The sequence below is a fragment of the Centruroides vittatus genome, unplaced genomic scaffold, assembly GCF_030686945.1.
Source record: "Centruroides vittatus isolate TY-2023 unplaced genomic scaffold, ASM3068694v2 contig_905, whole genome shotgun sequence".
NCBI classification, from domain to species: domain Eukaryota; kingdom Metazoa; phylum Arthropoda; class Arachnida; order Scorpiones; family Buthidae; genus Centruroides; species Centruroides vittatus.
This window is the reverse complement of record NW_027122595.1, coordinates 373,511-391,489: the sequence shown is the minus strand read 5'-3', so window position 1 is coordinate 391,489 and position 17,979 is coordinate 373,511. Positions and strand designations below refer to the sequence as shown.

General features: G+C 31.0%; 1 protein-coding gene across 1 annotated transcript in view; it reads left to right on the top strand.

Moving 5' to 3' along the window:
- The window catches only part of LOC136984167 (PAT complex subunit CCDC47), a 212,828-nt gene that overhangs the window by 192,670 nt on the left and 2,179 nt on the right, over nt 1-17,979 (top strand). Inside the window, exons 7-11 of the mRNA XM_067281101.1 lie at nt 2,721-2,822; nt 2,978-3,085; nt 9,497-9,579; nt 17,062-17,120; nt 17,189-17,298. Coding sequence (XP_067137202.1) covers nt 2,721-2,822; nt 2,978-3,085; nt 9,497-9,579; nt 17,062-17,120; nt 17,189-17,298 — 462 coding nt within the window. The remainder of the gene's footprint in view (nt 1-2,720; nt 2,823-2,977; nt 3,086-9,496; nt 9,580-17,061; nt 17,121-17,188; nt 17,299-17,979) is intronic.

Below are 17,979 nucleotides of genomic sequence, written 5' to 3'. Positions count from 1 at the left end.
TATTTAATTAGTAAGCTAAATAGAATTTACTATGTACAATTGTCTATAATCCAAAACAAAATTTATCAACAAAAATCAACAAGTCAACCCGACAATAAACTCAGCTACTTAGCTTAACTTAATATTAATTCCCTTTTGAAAATTCGACAAATCAAATACTTAGGAACTATGAACAGAATCTCTTACGAACTAAACGTCTATCCGTCACCTCACTATACTAGGAATCTGTTTCTTCAATCTTTTCGCTATCGTCAAATCGTCAATCGAATTCCTCTTTAACACCTTTGGATCGCCTAATTCTCACTCTGGGCTTCGACCAGAAATCACCTCGTCATTCTTCGGTTAGCGTACTGGTTTTATGCTGTGAGGTGACGTCACAATTCAGCTGGGTTACTCCCCTTATTTACATACTTAGTTTTCTAACATTAAGTTTTTTTCTGGCAGCTTTAATTTTTTGACAAAAGCTTATAAACCGTTTACAAAGTATTTAGCACAATTTTCTGGGATATTATTACGGTTTAGTAAGTCTTTCTTTACTAGTGAGTGTGGGGATTCCCCCTCCATTTTTTTTTTCTGCGGACTGTTTATTTCCGCTGGGCAGCGCAAGTGCGCGAGATTTTTTTCCTACGGCGCTCGTTCCTTCGTGAGTTGGTTTATCTTCTTTTTTCATTACTAATAAGAGAGTGGTGGGAAACCTTCGTCCTAAATAAACATAAGCCCCAAACAAAATATAATAAAACAAAAAAATAATAAAAAAATAAAAATAATGCTCGGACTCAGTTCCTTACAGACATACTACATTAATGGAATATTACAATTATTAAACTATACCTTGTAAATATTTTTAATAAAAGTATTCTCATATTCAAAACAGATATACCAGGAATGTGTGTAGTAAACTGGGAAAATATAACAACAACATTTTATTTTATAACTGTACAGTGACCAAAATAAAGCCAAGAAAGTATTTTTATAGCATTTAATTACAATACTAGATAGTGATTTTGCCAAATACAAAGCAAATTTAATCACAAAAGAGTATGAAATCAGAGTCAAAATGTCATATTTTCCCAATGGTAGGATAATATGGCCATATGCAAAAATATTAATGGTTAGTGCCAACCAGTTGGCATTGTTCTTAAAAGAATAACTACAGGGTAACTATTTGTAACTACAAGGTATTTAATTTGTATTTAATTTAAATAATTATACAAATTAAACACAGTAGCCCTTGCTTGACTGTGCAAGGTTTCTCCTTTTTAGCTACAATAGCATTACTGGTCACTATTTTTCAGACTAAGGCTGTAAAGTACTATTTTAATTTACAACGATTATCGACTCTACCGTGTCGGAAACAACCGTTAACCTACCGGGTACTTTACTCGGATTCGCGTTAGCGTGCCAGGCCTGGACTTTAAGCGTGCACCGAATTAAATAAAGACAATATTTGTCAATAGAAAAAAACCAAAGATTTAATTAATCGTTTAGCAATAACTATGTACAATATTTAGTAAAATCAAACAATAATTTATTCAAAGAAATTCAACAAAGTCAACCCGACAATTCTCGATTCAAATCTATGTCTAACTTAACTCTATTCCCCTTGGGAATCCGACAAAACCAAAAGTTTAACTTATAACAATAATTCTTATAAACTAGAAATCCTAATCGTCACCTCAATATACTCGGAACCTATTTCCTTAAACTCTCAAGACTTTCTCAGACTGTCGATCCAAACTTCGAATCACTTCAAAATCACCTTGGAACTACTCGAGATCCTATCGGACACCTCTATTACTGCTGCGAAGCTCACCAAGCTCGTTGCTATCAGAATTCACCTCTCCGTCTTCACTTGAGACTCGGGATTTATAGTGTGAGGTGACGTCACAATTCTGAATGCGGTCACTCCCCTCATTTACATACTTAAATGCTAACAATAACGTTTTTCATCGTCTGGCAGCCCTTTTTCCGACAGTTTACTCACTAACCTTTTACATTATTTGTTGTTACAATTCTTTCCGGGACGTTTTTATTACTTAAGGTTTAGCGAGTTTTATTTCGTGCTTGTAGGTTCTCCCCCCCCTCTTCTCGGTGCGGACCTATTCTTTGCCGCTCGGGGCGCGAAAATGTGCGTGAGTCCTATGGCGCTTTTCTTTCGTCGGTGAGTTGGGTTTTAATTCTTCTCTGTTTAATTACTGAAGGTGAATGGTGAGGAAACCTTCGTCCTAACAAAACATAAGCCCCAAACAAAAATAGAATAATAAGCAAAATAAAAGTAAAATAAAAATAACGCTCGGACTTGGTTCCTTACAAGGCATGGCATCACTAATATTGTTATTTGCTTTATTTTAATTTGTACTGTTAAAATCTGTTTTATAATAATTGAACAGACTATAATAAATATTTCATAAATTGAATTGACGTTGATGTAAATTTTTTTAATAAGTCAGCATGCTTAATGTTAAGATAATTATACAATTATTTAAATTGAGCCAAATTTATTTGACAAGTATTATTGGCTCTCTTATTTTTATATGAGTAAATAAAATGATTCAATCAAATGAATTTTCAGTTATATGAATATATAAAATTTACAGTTTATTATGTAATGTACATTATTCCTCTGGAATCTTAATGGTTTTCAATTTTAATTGACATTTACAATATATTTAATATATCATATTACAAAGTACATTGTAAAATTGAAATTTCTTTTATAGCATATCAAGGTTCAAATGAATGCTGATGCAATGGATACGTTTGTTTTTTGCATAGCTCATAAAAAAGTTGCTGTTCGTATGGTTAAAGAGATTAATGACTTGGTAATTTTTCTTTTCTCATTTTTCAAAATATTTTTACAGCTAGTACAATTCATTGTAATTACATTTCCTTAACATTTACAGATTATTATTTTAAAAATTATCTTTATATTTAAAAATATTAACTAAAGTAATTTACATTTTATTATTATTTCTAGAGTACTTATTGTCCAGAGAGAAAAACGGCTGAAAAATATGGGCTTTCTTCTAATTTTACTATAATGAGTGAGATTGGAGAAGCTACAAGTGCCATTTTAGATAATAAGGTATATTTTTTTAATATTATATTAAATTTATTTTAATGTAACAGTATAATGTTACTTTATTCTGGCAATGGAAAGGCAAAAAATGATGTAAAGTTTTTTTAATAAGTCAGTACATATAAAGCTAAGATAACAATTATTTGAATTGAGCCAAATTTAAGTTACAAATGTTGTTGGCTTTTTTTATTTTGATATTTGAGTAACTAAAATGATATTTTTTTAGCATAGGACTATTAATTTTTTTTGTCCTGAATAAAAAACGTTAACTTAAATTTGTTTAAATTTAATTAATTAATTAATTTTTTATTCTTAACTGTAACTTCATATTCAATGAAACCTGTATAAACTAGAATTGCATGATAATGGATTTATTTCTTTTGTTTTGAACAGGTTTAATATTTAAACTGTACCAGATAAATATATACAGTTATGTTCATTTTTATAGTACAATCACTTTTATTAGATATGTAACAAACATTTTATTATTAGATTTAATCTAAAGTGATTCCAAGTAAAGATGGGTGTATTAAAATTTAAAAACGAGATCTGTACATGTGACATAGTTGTGTAATTAGTATGTAAATAAGATAGATGTTAGCAAGTGATCAGTATTGTGACCATTAGACCATTAGTATTATGTACTATTGTATTCTAGTTCATACAAGGTTGGTTGGTTGTCCATTTAGTTTCAAATAAAGTGAATTACAAAGGAAAATGCCAATGTCACGCTGTGCATTTGGATGTAAAAATGGTAATACAAAGAAGGAATATCATCATAATTTCTCTCATAACAAACCTTCTTTAATGAAAGAATAGCTAGTAAAAATTAAAAGATATTAAGTTTAGAAGTAGCATATAAATTTGTTGTGATAAATGCAGGGTGTGACAATGGAGTAAAGTGAAAAAGCAACTGCTCGGTTAGAACACAGAGTTTAATCTAACAAGTAAGCTGTATATACTACACATACCAAAACGAGGGGAGATAAGGTATAAAGTACAAGAACGCAGTTGTATAAACAAAAGTCTATACATCCCCTGGAATGTCCCTAGGAGAGTGTCATGATACTCTCACCAACAAAATTTGTTTTATATATTTCAAGGGAGATTGTTTTGTTTATTGGCCATTTAGTAACAGAAGACAATTAAAATCAAATGCTGTACAACTAAATTTATATTTAATGAGTGTCAGAATAAACCAAAATGTAAGTGTACTTCATGTTTAATTTTGAGTAGAATAGATTTTATTCTCCTAATAAGCAAAGACAGTGATTTCAAGTTTGGCTACTTTTTACTCTTTTGCCACCAAAAACAAAGTTGGTGCCTTGGCTACTGTTTGGCTACATGCATGCCTCTGTTAATGTAACTCAAAATCATACATCATACTCTGCACAAAAGTGTCAGGACCAGTCAGAATGTTGCTCAGTAAAAGTGATGATTCTGTATATGAAAGTGATGTTCAGTCACCTAAGCTTTCTTTCAGAATGCAATTGTGGGAATGCTGGGAGGTAGACGGAGTCATACCTCCTTTTTTTTGGCGAACAGGTTGGTAAGACCCGTCCCACTGTCGGATGGCTGATTTTGTCTGATATCCCGACTTGTCGAGATTAAGTAATTAATTGTCAGGTCGAGTGGAGGTAGCATGTGGGTTCGTTGATAAGATCAAGGCAATATTCGAATAAATGAAACCATTGTGAAAACAAACCACAATTTATTTAAACAAACAAACAAAATACAGAGAATAGCTCTACTGTAACACGTCCGGTTCCTAACTGTAGGGCTAAGAGAGAGAGTTTACAATTTTCGGGGTCATACCTCTTCCTAGAATGGATAGGATGGAGTAATTGTCTTCAGATCGGTCTTTCTCTGGTCGTTAAGGTCGGCAGGAGGATCAGTCATGGAGGCTCGTCGGCGAGCTTCAGCGTCCTTGGGTATTGGCTCCGGATCCTTGATCAGGATCAGACAGGACGGGCGTCTTATTCAGACCTTCAGTGACCCCATTATCAGCCTTTTCCCCCTTATATACTACGGGTCACGTTATCTCCAATCACCAATTGCGATAGTTGGTGAATCACTGGTGATTCGATCTCCATGACTAAGAGTTTGGATCCGGAGAGAAAGGAAGTGCTTTCCGACAGTGGAAGTCTGAACATCCTTTTAATTTTGAATTTTTGTAAAATTTTCCATGAGGGGGTTAACAAAAAAATGGTTTTGGGCCGGGCTTAACCCGGTCCTCACACAATAGTCACAGTAGACACCATATTCCACTATCTTCAATTTAAAAGTGATGCAGATGAATATCTAAAAATGAAATTTTCAATTGAAAAAATATGTATTTTCTACTTTTTCAAACAATTTTCATCATGGATTTCTTATAGCTTTGTTTTGTTTAACCACTTGGAATGGCAAATATCATCTCCTTGTTTTGTTTAATTTGAAAATTATTTAGAACATCAGTTTGTTTTTTTTTTTGTAAATAAATTTAACTTTATTTAGTAAATTAATTCAAAATATTGTAATTTAGAGATTTTGATTGCCTATTAAGCCTTAACTCCCTAAATTATGCAACCTTGATCCTGATCTTGAAAATCATTAATATAAATTTTCAATAAAGTAAACTGTACTAACAACTGTTCCTCTAGTGATTAATTTTAACATGAGTTAAAATTGTAGTTACTAACAACTTTGTACAAGATAAAAAAAGAATAAAATAGCATTTACTCCCTTATTCTCCTTGTTTTTAACAAATTACATTCATTGTTTTTTAGAACTTGATTCTAGGAAACTCATTTGATTCTTGTCTGTGGTTAATTCCAGCTAATACTTTGTCTCTTTTATCCTCTCATCACATGACTCATTTTTCTGAAAAGGTTCAAACTCATTTTTGGAATACAGTTTGTCATCCTTTGCAGTGTATGACTATTATATCTGGAAGCAATTATATGTGGCATGTTTTTTACATAAGTACCATTTTAGAATAGAACCACTGCAGTGCTACGGTTGGTGTTCCGTGAATGTGTGCTGAGTACCTACATTTATTGGCTAGCCACAGACGCAATTACGGAAGCATTCATTCATTTTACATTTGTTTGTGTATGTTTAAAATGCATCAGACAATTGAAAATTCTGCTGATTGTGAAGTACAAATGGTGATTTGTGTTTTTAATGCAAAAGATGTGAAAGTGGCTGACATTCATCAGCAGATTAGTGAGGTGTATGGAAAAAACATTAAGAGCGATGGAATGGTAAGAAAATGGGTTAGAGCATTTAGAGATAGCCGTACTAATGTCCATGATGAGGAACGTAGTGAGCGACCGTCTGTCATTACTGAAGACTTGGAGTAGAAAGTTGTTGCAAAAGTTCAAGAAAACAGACGCTTTACGATTTCATCATCCAAAACAAAAAGCATGGCAAGCTCAGTAAGAGGATTGTTTAGCTTTGTGACAATGCCCATCCACACATGGCTCTACAAACCTGGTGGCAGGTTTCTATGAGGATGGAATTCAGAAGCTGGTTGTATGATATGAAAAGTGCTTTTATATTGGAGGAAAATATGTTGAAAAGTAGATTAAGGTACAGGCTTTCATGTAAGAATAAAATTTAAAAAAAAATTGTAGTTGTGTTTTTTTAGTATCAAAATGGTACTTACTTAAAAAACGCCTCGTACTTTTGTCCATGACAAGTGGAAATTTATTTTTCTGCTTTATTCAGGTTAAGTTAAATTCTTCATAACTAAAACCCTCTTCTGTTTCTACATTGAACAGGCTTCTAGCTTAAAATAAAACTTAACATAGAAAATTGTTCTTTTCCAGTTTTTTATTTTTTATTTTGTTTAGGCAGATTATCTGTTTTATTCAGGTTCATTAGACAGGTTTTACTGTATTTTTATTGTTTTTTTTCAATATTTTGTTTACAAGATCTTTATTCCTACTGTTTGTATTTGTTATTTATTAATTAAATTATTCAATTATATATATATATATATATATATATATATATATAAATGAACGTGTGTGTGCCTATATCTCACTCTGCAGCCAAAACTACACATCGCACATGAATGGTGTTTGTGTGTGGTAGTAGTCCCAAGTCTCCCATCATGCACTATGGTGGTTGTGTCTCGATAGCTATAAGGGTGTGGGAGATATGGAGGTTGAAAGTGGTTGACTACAAAAATGTATGATGCATCAGTGAGAATGTTCCAGTTATTTCTAGAAAGTTCCAGAACCTAGAGCTGAAATTTGGTACACAGTTAGGGTACGTTATGAAAATGCACACTAAGAAGGGATTTTTCGAAATTCCCCCCGCAGGGGGAGAGGGAGAGCATTAACTTGAAGAACGGCTTTCTACTGTACTATTTTAGATGTGAATTTTTGTATTTAACTACATTTCAGTAGGGAACGCAATGAAAATGAACACTAAGAAGGGATTTTTCGAAATTTCCTCTGCGGGGGGAGGGAGAGGATTAAGTCTTAACCTGAAGAACGGCTTCTACTGTACTATTTTAGATGCAATTTTTTGTTTTTAATTTCATTTTTAATTAGTAGCCCCAAGTCTCCCATGTGCTCTATGGTGGTTGCGTCTTGATAGCTATAAGGGTGTGGGAGATATGGGGGTTGAAAGTAGTTGACTTCGAAAATGTGTGACGCTTCAATGTGTTCCAGTTTTTTCTAGAAAGTTCCAGAATTTTTTGGAATATTGTAGAATTCTCACACATATTCTCTGTCCTCACTCTCATTCTTCACCCCTACAACCTACCCCCTCTCATTTGTTTTTAAATTAATATTACATTATAGTACATTTTTTAAATAATCAAATAATTTAAAAAAAATTAAATGATAAAAACAAACAACAAATATTCTGGAAAGTTTTGGATTACTTTAATAATTTTTAGATCTTTCAAGAATGTTCCATAATATTCTATATTATTTCAGAAAGACTTTTGGACGTTTCCGATAACAGATTAACTGACGCAACCACCTAAAGAGGTGAAATTTGGTACACAGTTAGGGTACGCCATAAAAACGCACACTAAGAAAGGATTTTTCGAAATTCCCCTGCGGGGAGAGAGGGAAAGCATTAAGTCTTAATCTGAAGAACAGCTTCTACTGTACTATTTTAGATGTGATTTTTCATATTTAACTATGTTTAGTCTTCATTGAGTACTTAGGGGTATTAAATTGATAACATTTCAGACATTGTTATAAATATTTTTTATATATTTCGATTTTTTAACCAAATGTTCGAACTGTTTTAAATTCGAATTTGTTTTTTTATGTTGGTTGGATTATAGAATAATTGTAAACATTCCAGAAAATTAATCAAATTGAAAACAATTCGTTTGATTCTCAGCAATTCTCATCATTCTCAGCGGTAGGTGTTATATAACAATTTACTATGGTTGTTGAAATATTGAATGTAAATAGGGTTTGCTTGCAAAATCCATGCGAACGCAGTCGCAGATAACAGTTGAGAGATATGTGGGTTGAAAGTGTTAAGAATGGAAGTGTTAAGAGAAAGCGACATACAAGATTTACAGGCGCAGATGCAGTTTTATGCATTTTTGCAGGAAATCAAACATATTTTTAGACCCATCTAAAAATTCTCTAATTAGTCTCTGGAAACAGGGGACCTAATTCTTGCATTCTGTGAAAACAGGTAAGGTTGGCTATAACATAATAATCTTAATCTTCGCTATTGTTACTTTTTGCCTGAGCAATGCTGGACTTATTTGCTAGGAAAAGAAAAGTCTTTTAACGCATGTCTTTTAGATTAAAAAAAAAACTATATTACATATAAATGTACGAACGAAAAAAATCCCAACGAAGCGGGTACTTGCAGCTAGTATATTAATAAAATAGCAAAAAAGAGGAAATTGGTATATTCTTTGGATATTGTTAAATTTGTTTTCATCAGAAAAATTGATAAAATCATTGTTTTATATATATTTGAGCAAATATCCATTTTGTAAATACAAAATGGGAATGTAGAATATATTAGTTAATAAAAGCTGTTTTATATATTTAAAAAAAAAGGGCTTATGGATTAATATTTAACTTTTCTGGTACATTGTATTAAGCTTGTTTGCAAATTATAAATTTTACTTCCATTATGGTATTATCTAATAGTTAATCAAAAATAAATAGATTAAAAATTTAAATATACCAATGTAAGTTGTCAATAGCTATATCAACATTGAAATGTTTTTACTTTCACTTAATATTTAAGAATATTCAAATTTATTATCTGCCATAAAAATCTAGTCATATTAAAAATTTTTAACAAATAGCATACAAGACTACTGTAGAACAAAATCTTTTGAAATTATTTAAATGCCTTAATTAATTTTTGAGATAAATTACAAAAATTTTAATTAATTAATTTGATTTGACAGTTTTAATAATTTTTTTTATACAGTTATTATCAGTCTTAACAAAATATGAAGATTATATTGAATATATTCATTTCTCAGATCAATACTCTGGTCCAAAACAACAAGAGTAAGTAAAAAGTTTTGTTTAATATTGTTATAGACTTATAAATTTGAAAATATCTCTGCATGAAGTCTATTATTGAATTATTTTACTAAACATTTGTTAACTCTTAAGTTCTGAAAATTTCTTTTTTATGTACTGGAGATGAAATTATTTTTTCCTCTCAGGATATAAGGGAATTTGTCAAATGACTTTTCCTTCATTCAATTTTGTCTTGACCAGATTAAGTCGATTTTGGACAATTTTGTGTTTAAAGAGTTAAAAGAGATGTTTTGAAAGTTTCTTTGGATCAAATAATTTTGAGTTCTTGCAAATTCAGAAATGGAAATATGTTATGTATGTCATTCAAATCAGTATTGCTAAATTCAATAATGTCTGCGATTTAAGTTTTGAAAAAAGTAATCACTAACTTATTAACCATTCATTTCAGAATTATTAAGTTGCACAATTATTTCAGTTATTCACTAAATTCTCAACATGCTGAATGAAAGTAATCAAGAAATGTTTTTATTAAAATATTTCTAAACATGTTAGCCATTGGATTGACACATACTTTTTGTTTTAAAAAAAATGTATGACATACTTTGTTTGTACACTACTGGTCATTAAATTTGTAGCCTTGGAAAAATGCATTATATTGAAATTGAAACTTTCAGGATGGATAGGTTATAGTAGAATGCAGATGATATGTACATATTGTGGAAAGTCTCTGTGAACTTTTCCACAATGGATGTAGATGACTAAGAGCCAGTTCCCAGAACTTCATTAAGTGATTATTGGCAGTTCTAGTAATGTAGCAGTATCCTTAGGGACCATTTGGTTGCACTCCTGTTCCTGTTTCGGACATACTTTAGTGCAGAGGATGAAAGACAAATATCTAGTCTTTAAACTTTTGAATGAAGAAGACTTGTGGGAATATGAGATGGTGAGTTATCATTCTAGATCATCAATATTGGATGGAATGCAAACACAATGATGATAGTATAGCATTAATAGTTAGAATAGGATTGGATCTAATATCTATAATTATATCTAAATAGACTATATTTCATTTTTCTCATGAAAATTAAAAATATAGTAAACAGTATGAAAATGAAATTTGAAGCTCTGATTATCTAAAATCCATATAATTCAGACAAAAAATTAAAGTGTTAAGATTAATATCCATATTAATGTTTTAGATAGAAAGAAGACTATTTATATACATCTTAGATCAAGAAGATCCATTCTAAATACTGTAAACTTCAGATATCATCAAGTAAATTATGTTTTTCCTATTCTATATTCAAATAATACATTTGCTAGTTTACTGCAATTTTTTAGTTTTTTTTTAATCAATACATTAACATAAAATAAATGAAGTAATAAAGATCCATTAATATAATGCTACAAGAGATCAATATTACAATATACTGAATTCTTGAATTAAATATAAACATTAATTTATTTTCAGTATTTGCTATATAGTGAAATATTTGCAATACTTTTGTTAAAAAGACATGATGGTTAAGTGAATTATTAAATCTATTAAAATAAATGATTGATTTTATACATTCATTCCAAAAGTTAGTGTACTTTCTTACATTACATTCAGTAATGATTTTTGGTTTTATTATGTAACATTGATTTCAAATTATTTCCTAAACTTCAAGACCATTAAATTAAAACAATGATTAAGATACTGATTAACTAAATTAATATAAAAAATTATAATTTAAGTGACTGATCTATAAATAAACATACAAAAACTTTTAACTATTTCATTGTGCAATTGATCAATATTATAAACGTATAAAAAACACACCATTTATATTACTTTTTTGTAGTAATTTTTTTGATGTATTTAACTGTTACTTTTAATTCCCAGATGAGGGGTGGATCCAGTAATTTCATTTAGGGGATGTACTTCATGCAAATATCTATTATTTTTAGTATCAAGAATGTGGTGTTCATAAAAATATGATTTTCATTAATCAGAAAAAAATATTATTATTTCCAATATAGGGGGCGCTGTTGACAGTGCTGGCTGCTGGCGTGTTTTTTTTTGCGAGTTACTGTTTCGAACTACAATTTATTGTCTGCCATTCATTGACTTTATAGAAGATGTCTTTTTCAACTGTGATGCTTTCTTTTTTAATTTTGTTCTTTTTGCTTGTTATTGGAGGAGTCGAACTTAACCCAGGCCCAATGTCTCGTACACCACCTTCTTCACCTCGCAATAAAGCTTCGACTTCCGCCGGTAAACGCCGTCGATCTCCAGGTGAACCAACGTTGAAATCATCTCGGTTGGAGGACTATTTTGCATCACAGGATACTACCTCAGAAATACAGGATACTTCTCAACTACCTCAGAAGATTCTGTGTCTCCTCGAGGAACGTTTTGATACTATTCTATCGAAACTGGAGGAATTGTCGTCGAAATTTGACTGGCTGTCTAATTTACATAAGGAATACGATGAACGTCTGTCTCGCCTGGAAGGAGAAATTGCCGAACTTTCGTCCTTTAAAACTGTATGTATGGATAAACTTTCTCTTCAAAATTATTATATAGACTCGGTTCATAACGATTCGAAGAAGGATAATATCATTGTTTCTGGTTTGAGTGGCGATGACGAGGAAATAGTTAATAATGCTAATCGCTTTATTGAATTATTTAAAAGACAGAGGGGGGAGTCTATTCCTTTAGTTAATAGTTATCGAATATCGGGAACTCGACTTTTTTTGTTTAAACTCTGTAGTCAAGATGACAAAAGAGTTATCTTCAAAAATTTAAAGAAAATTCAGGCGTCGCCGTCATTCTCGCGCATTAGAGTCTTTGACGATTTGTCATACAGATCAAGATTAAGGCGTAAAAAACTGTTGCCTTTTTTTGCGGAAGCAAAATCTTTGAAAAAAAAAGTATTTCTGAAAGCCGACTGCCTGACTGTCGATGGTGACAAATTTACTTTTAATTTGGATACGAATGAACTACAGAAGATTGATACTTTTTTAGACAAACCCAGTCAAAAAGGTTAAGTAGAACAACTGCTAATGTGACAAATAAAACTTTGGAAGTGAGGATATTGTCTTGGAATTGCCAAGGAATGCTGGATTTATCAGTGAATGACCAAGAGTTCATTTATATATTGCAAAATTATGATTTAGTTGCTTTAACTGAGACATGGTTAACTAAGTATTTCAAACCGGTTCTCTCTATGTTGATCCCAGATTTGTTTCTATATGAACAACTTGCTAAAAAACCAATTGGTCCCGGTCGTCCTTATGGTGGTCTTATTCTTGCAGTTTCCCAGAAATTGGGCTCCTCGGAAATGTTGTTTAACTCCGATAATCTTATGGTGATTAAATTAAATTATGGAAGTTTTTTTTGTTCACTTAGTCAAAGCTTAATTATTGTTCTTGTTTATATGAGAATAGATCTTTATGATTTTCTGTTAAAAAAAATGGAAGACCTGTTAATGAATTTCCCTGATGACGATATAGTTATTTTAGGTGACATGAATGCCAGAATAGGCGAGGAACTAGATAATTTTTATGCTGGGAGTAATATTAATGTTCTAAATTCCCGAAGATCTAATGACTTAACATTGAATCAAAGAGGAAAAAGTTTTTTACAACTGATTAAGTCGCATGGATTATATATTTTAAATGGTCGATGTGCCTCAGACAATCCAGCTAAATTCACTTTTCTTTCAACAGTTGGTCTATCTGTTATAGATCTAGTAACAGTAAATGTTTATTTACTAGATAGATTATTGGATTTTAGAGTTCTTGATATTTTCAATTCTGATCACTTTCCAATCTCAATTTCATTTGAATTTACGACGGATAGCGTATGGACTCTGAAACTCCCAAAAATTCGTTACGTATGGAAACAAGATAGATCGGATGACTATTTATCTTTGGTTAGCTCGCTGTATACCTCGATTAAGACAACTTTTTCGCTGGATGCACAGAGTTACTATGATGAACTATTAAACATTTTGCTGACTTTGGCTTTACGATGTGGGATGGTCAAGAAGAACATTTCCTTGTTATCATTTGAGAAGCAATGGTTTGATCCACAGTGCTTACGTCTAAAGAAATCTAAGAACCGAATACTACGAATGTTTCGAAGAAACAAAAGTAGAAACCTCCTGGACGAATATTGTAAATTAAATAAAAGCTACAAGTCGCTATGTAAGGCAAAGAAAAAGATCTTTCTGGCTAAAATAAATTCATTATTATTGAAGACAAAAAATACTAGAGATTTTTGGTCACTAGTCAATAAGTTTCGAATTAAGAAACCGTGTGAAAATGTTATATCTCCCTCGGATTGGTTAAACTATTTGCAAGAGTATTTCGCTGGATCAGATACAGTAATTTATATCGATGTAAGTCTTAATAATACTGTACCTCTTTTGGATGACTTTATTACCTTAAGTGAATTAGAAGCTGTAATCAGAAAACTAAGATTATCTAAGGTCCCAGGTCCTGACAATATAAGGAATGAAATGATAAAATGCCTTTCTACAGAAATACTATTAGATATATTGGATATGTTTAATTCCTTTTGGTCTAGGCACGCCTTTCCACTATCTTGGAAACAAATTGCTCTGAGAATGATATATAAGAAGGGATGTAGGCAGACGCCAACTAATTATAGACCAATCGCTTTAATTAATGTATTTAGAAAGGTCTTTTCAACTATTCTTGCAAATCGGCTCCGGATTTGGATGAACGAATTTAATATTGTTACACCTGTTCAAGGAGTATTTGTTAAAAATAGAGGTGTTGAATATAATTTGTTTATTTTGACTGGTCTTATTCAGATATCACTATCGAAGAAACGAGGGAAACTATATACTGCATTTATTGACCTCAAGAAAGCTTTCGATACAGTTGATCTTGATTTGTTATGGTATAAGCTTAGAAGCATTGGTCTTTCTTCGTTTTTTGTCAACTTACTTAAGAGTCTCTTCTCCAATACTAGAAATTTTATAGAAACTTTTTCATTAAGCACTGAATATGTTGAGTCCAATAGAGGGCTGCCTCAAGGAGAACCACTGAGTCCTATCCTTTTTGTTTTGTTTTTGAACGATTTCCCTGGGCTTCTGAGAGGTAAAAGTTCTATGATACCTTTATCTTCTCATGTTGAAATTAACTGTCTTCTTTATGCTGAGGATATCCTTCCCTTGGCTAATTCGGCTTCTTCGCTTAGAGAAAGACTTAATCTTACTTGGAAATACTGTGAAGATAATCGATTGGCAATTAATTTGGAAAAGACGAAGCTTATGATCTTTCGTAGAGGTGGAAAACTTAAAAAAACAGATAGTTTTAGTTTAGAAAACCATAGATTTGAAATTGCGTCTAACTTTAAATATCTGGGTATTTATTTCTCTTCACACGGTACATTCTCCTATCATTTAAACAAAGTATTACCTGCTGCAAGATCTAGGATCTCCAATCTCGTCACGTTACTTATTAAAATCAAAGTGTCTTCATTAAATAACTACTTTAAACTATTTGATTCTTTGATTGGACCAAGTATGTTTTATGCTTTCCTGGTTTGGGGCGGTCTTTTAGTGGACAAGTTTGAACCAATACAGTTATTCTACTTTAAGCGGGTGTTCCATATTAACAGATCTGTCTCGGGGTCTGCATTGAGAATGGAATTGGGAATACCTCCCCTCACAATTGGATTGGTGATAAAACTGTTTAGATTTTGGAGGAAACTAGTTGACCTACCGGAAGACGATTATCGAAAATTGACATATACAAGACTTTTAAAAATGGATGGTAATTCTTTTTTGAAGCCATGGTCCTGCTATCGCTAAAGGATTATTAAATAATATAGGATTGTCATATAGCTATATGTGTTTAAGTGAGAGTCTGTTCTTTTTAGACTGTGATCGACGATTGAGAGACCTGTATTGGTTTAGGGATGTTCAATATTTGACTGAAAGAGGCTGGAACAGTGAAATCTTCCTTAATGGAATGTGGAGTCCAATGCCTTATTTATTGTCTGATTTGAGTTATAAACTAAAGTCATTTGGTGCACAGTTTAGACTAAATAGGTTCTCCATAAACCTAAATGGCAAATCAATTAATATTTTGGATGACTCAGAGTGTTTTTTTGTGGATCAGTAGTGATGGATATGAGAAAACACTTTCTCGATTCTTGTAACTTCTTTTTGGATACCCGAACTGCTACTCTGCCATCTGATTTTTGTTATCAAATAATACTCGGTGATAATTTTTCCAAGCTAACTTTGTATAAATTATACAACTTCTTTGTTCATGTAGCTACCTTAAAACAATAATGTTCTTTTAACCCCCTTTGTAATAACAAAAGTTATATCAAATAATAAAGATTGATTGATTGATTATTTCCAATATTTTACATCAGTATATAATACAATTTATATTCAAATTAATTTAAAAGTAACATCTATCTTGGATGTTTTCTCATCTTAGTTTACATCAATGTCTTTTATGTGTCATTAACATAACTTAATAAATGCATTAAATCTCTCTTCACTCATGCTGTTTCGTAAATCATCTTTTACGTGTCTCAATAACAAATTTGCTCTTTCAACACTAAATAAAATTACTGCTATTAATAAAAGATTTAGAACTTTAGTACTATTTGGGAACATTTTAGAACAACTTCTGCTATTAGATAATGTTGACGTTATCAGTCTTATCATCAAAGTCACACCCAAACATTTTCTTACAGTTTCAGCTCACATTTAAAAGATTCAGCACATGGCAAATTGTCTGCATAATAATTTAAAATTTTATTTGCTATTTCATCATTTAATTCATAGCTCATATTTGATGGAATCAGGTAAGAACCCCTTAATCACGTTATTAGCCATTATCTCAAACCTCAGGTTAAATTGGTAAATCAGAGAATCCGTAAACAATCTATAAATTGCTTACTTAGAGTAACTATTGGATCATCTCCTTCAATATTGTTTCTATGAATTTACTTTCCATGCTACTGTTAAAGAGTCAATATTTGCTAATTTTGTTGTCATTGTACTCTTACTGTACAAGTACAGTACATAAGATCAAATTCTGAAGTATCTTCCATAGACTGTTCTAACACTGATTTCAAGTGAAGACACCATTCAAATGCTTACATATCTAAAGTTGATCCTTGGAGTTTTATAGAAAGACCTTTAATGTAACTGAAAAAATGCAGAACTGTTTGGAAACAATCTGGCTTTATAGTTGTACTATGGAAAACTCTTCTCTATTTAGAATTTTAAGGAATGCATATGCATTCTCTGCTCCCCTGGATCTCTGCAGATGTAGATCAACATCTTAAATTACATAAGAAGATATTTTATATAATTTAAACACTCAAATATTCATTAATAAAGAGTAAAGAATATTTAAATGTATTTTATAACAGAAATTATGAAATTTTAAAGGGTACTGTTATTAACAGTGGTTTAAAATAATGTACACACAATTTTGTTAATTTTATTATTTATTTACTAGAGAATCCCAGCCAACTAAATTGCCAGAAGTAAAGAAAGTTCTTCTGTTTGGATTTAATGGTACTAATTTCTTTTGGTATACATTTTATATTTTATTTCCCTAATAATTTTTTAAATATTTTTAACAGTACCAGGCAATAGTCATGTAACTGTAGATGTCATGGAAGAAACAAAACCATTATTGCAATTAGTATTTTATTGTATTGAAAAAATACGAAGATTTCACTTGAGTAAAGAGGTTAGTTATCATATATTAATGTTTCATGCAAATGAGAAATTGTTGATATCAAAATTCAAATAGAAATAATATTCTATAATCATGTCTTGTTTTTTATATACTAGGTATTCACTTTAATGTTTATCCAAGTGATCTTTCTAGCATTGCATAAATATATGCATATGATTCATTAGTTCCACTGTGATGTTTACAGTTAAATAAATAAATTCATCCTAAAAAGAGACATATGAGCCGATCACAGGCCAAATCGATTAACTCCATTTGTAAATCTGTAAGATAATCGATATTATTTTTACGTTTTTTGCATAACTAATTTTATATATATCATTACGTTAAAGCAATGCTTTAATAGAATGGTATATAAAAATACATTCAACAATGTTTATTTAAATTTAAAGTTTAAAAAAAATATTTTAAATAATTTATATTATTATTTTTTATACTTTTTGTTTTATGGAGTTAATCAATTTGGCAAGTGAGTGGCTCATATATAAATTACATATTAGTTTAAGACAATATGCAAATTAAAAGTTGATCCTGACTAATCACATAGCACTTTAATAGAATGTAAAAAAATGTGTGCTGCTAACAATGCTGGGATGCAGTTTTTTAATCATATTCTTAATTTATTGAGCAGCATGACTCTGTTTTCATCAGGAAAAGTATAACTTGCTGCTGTAC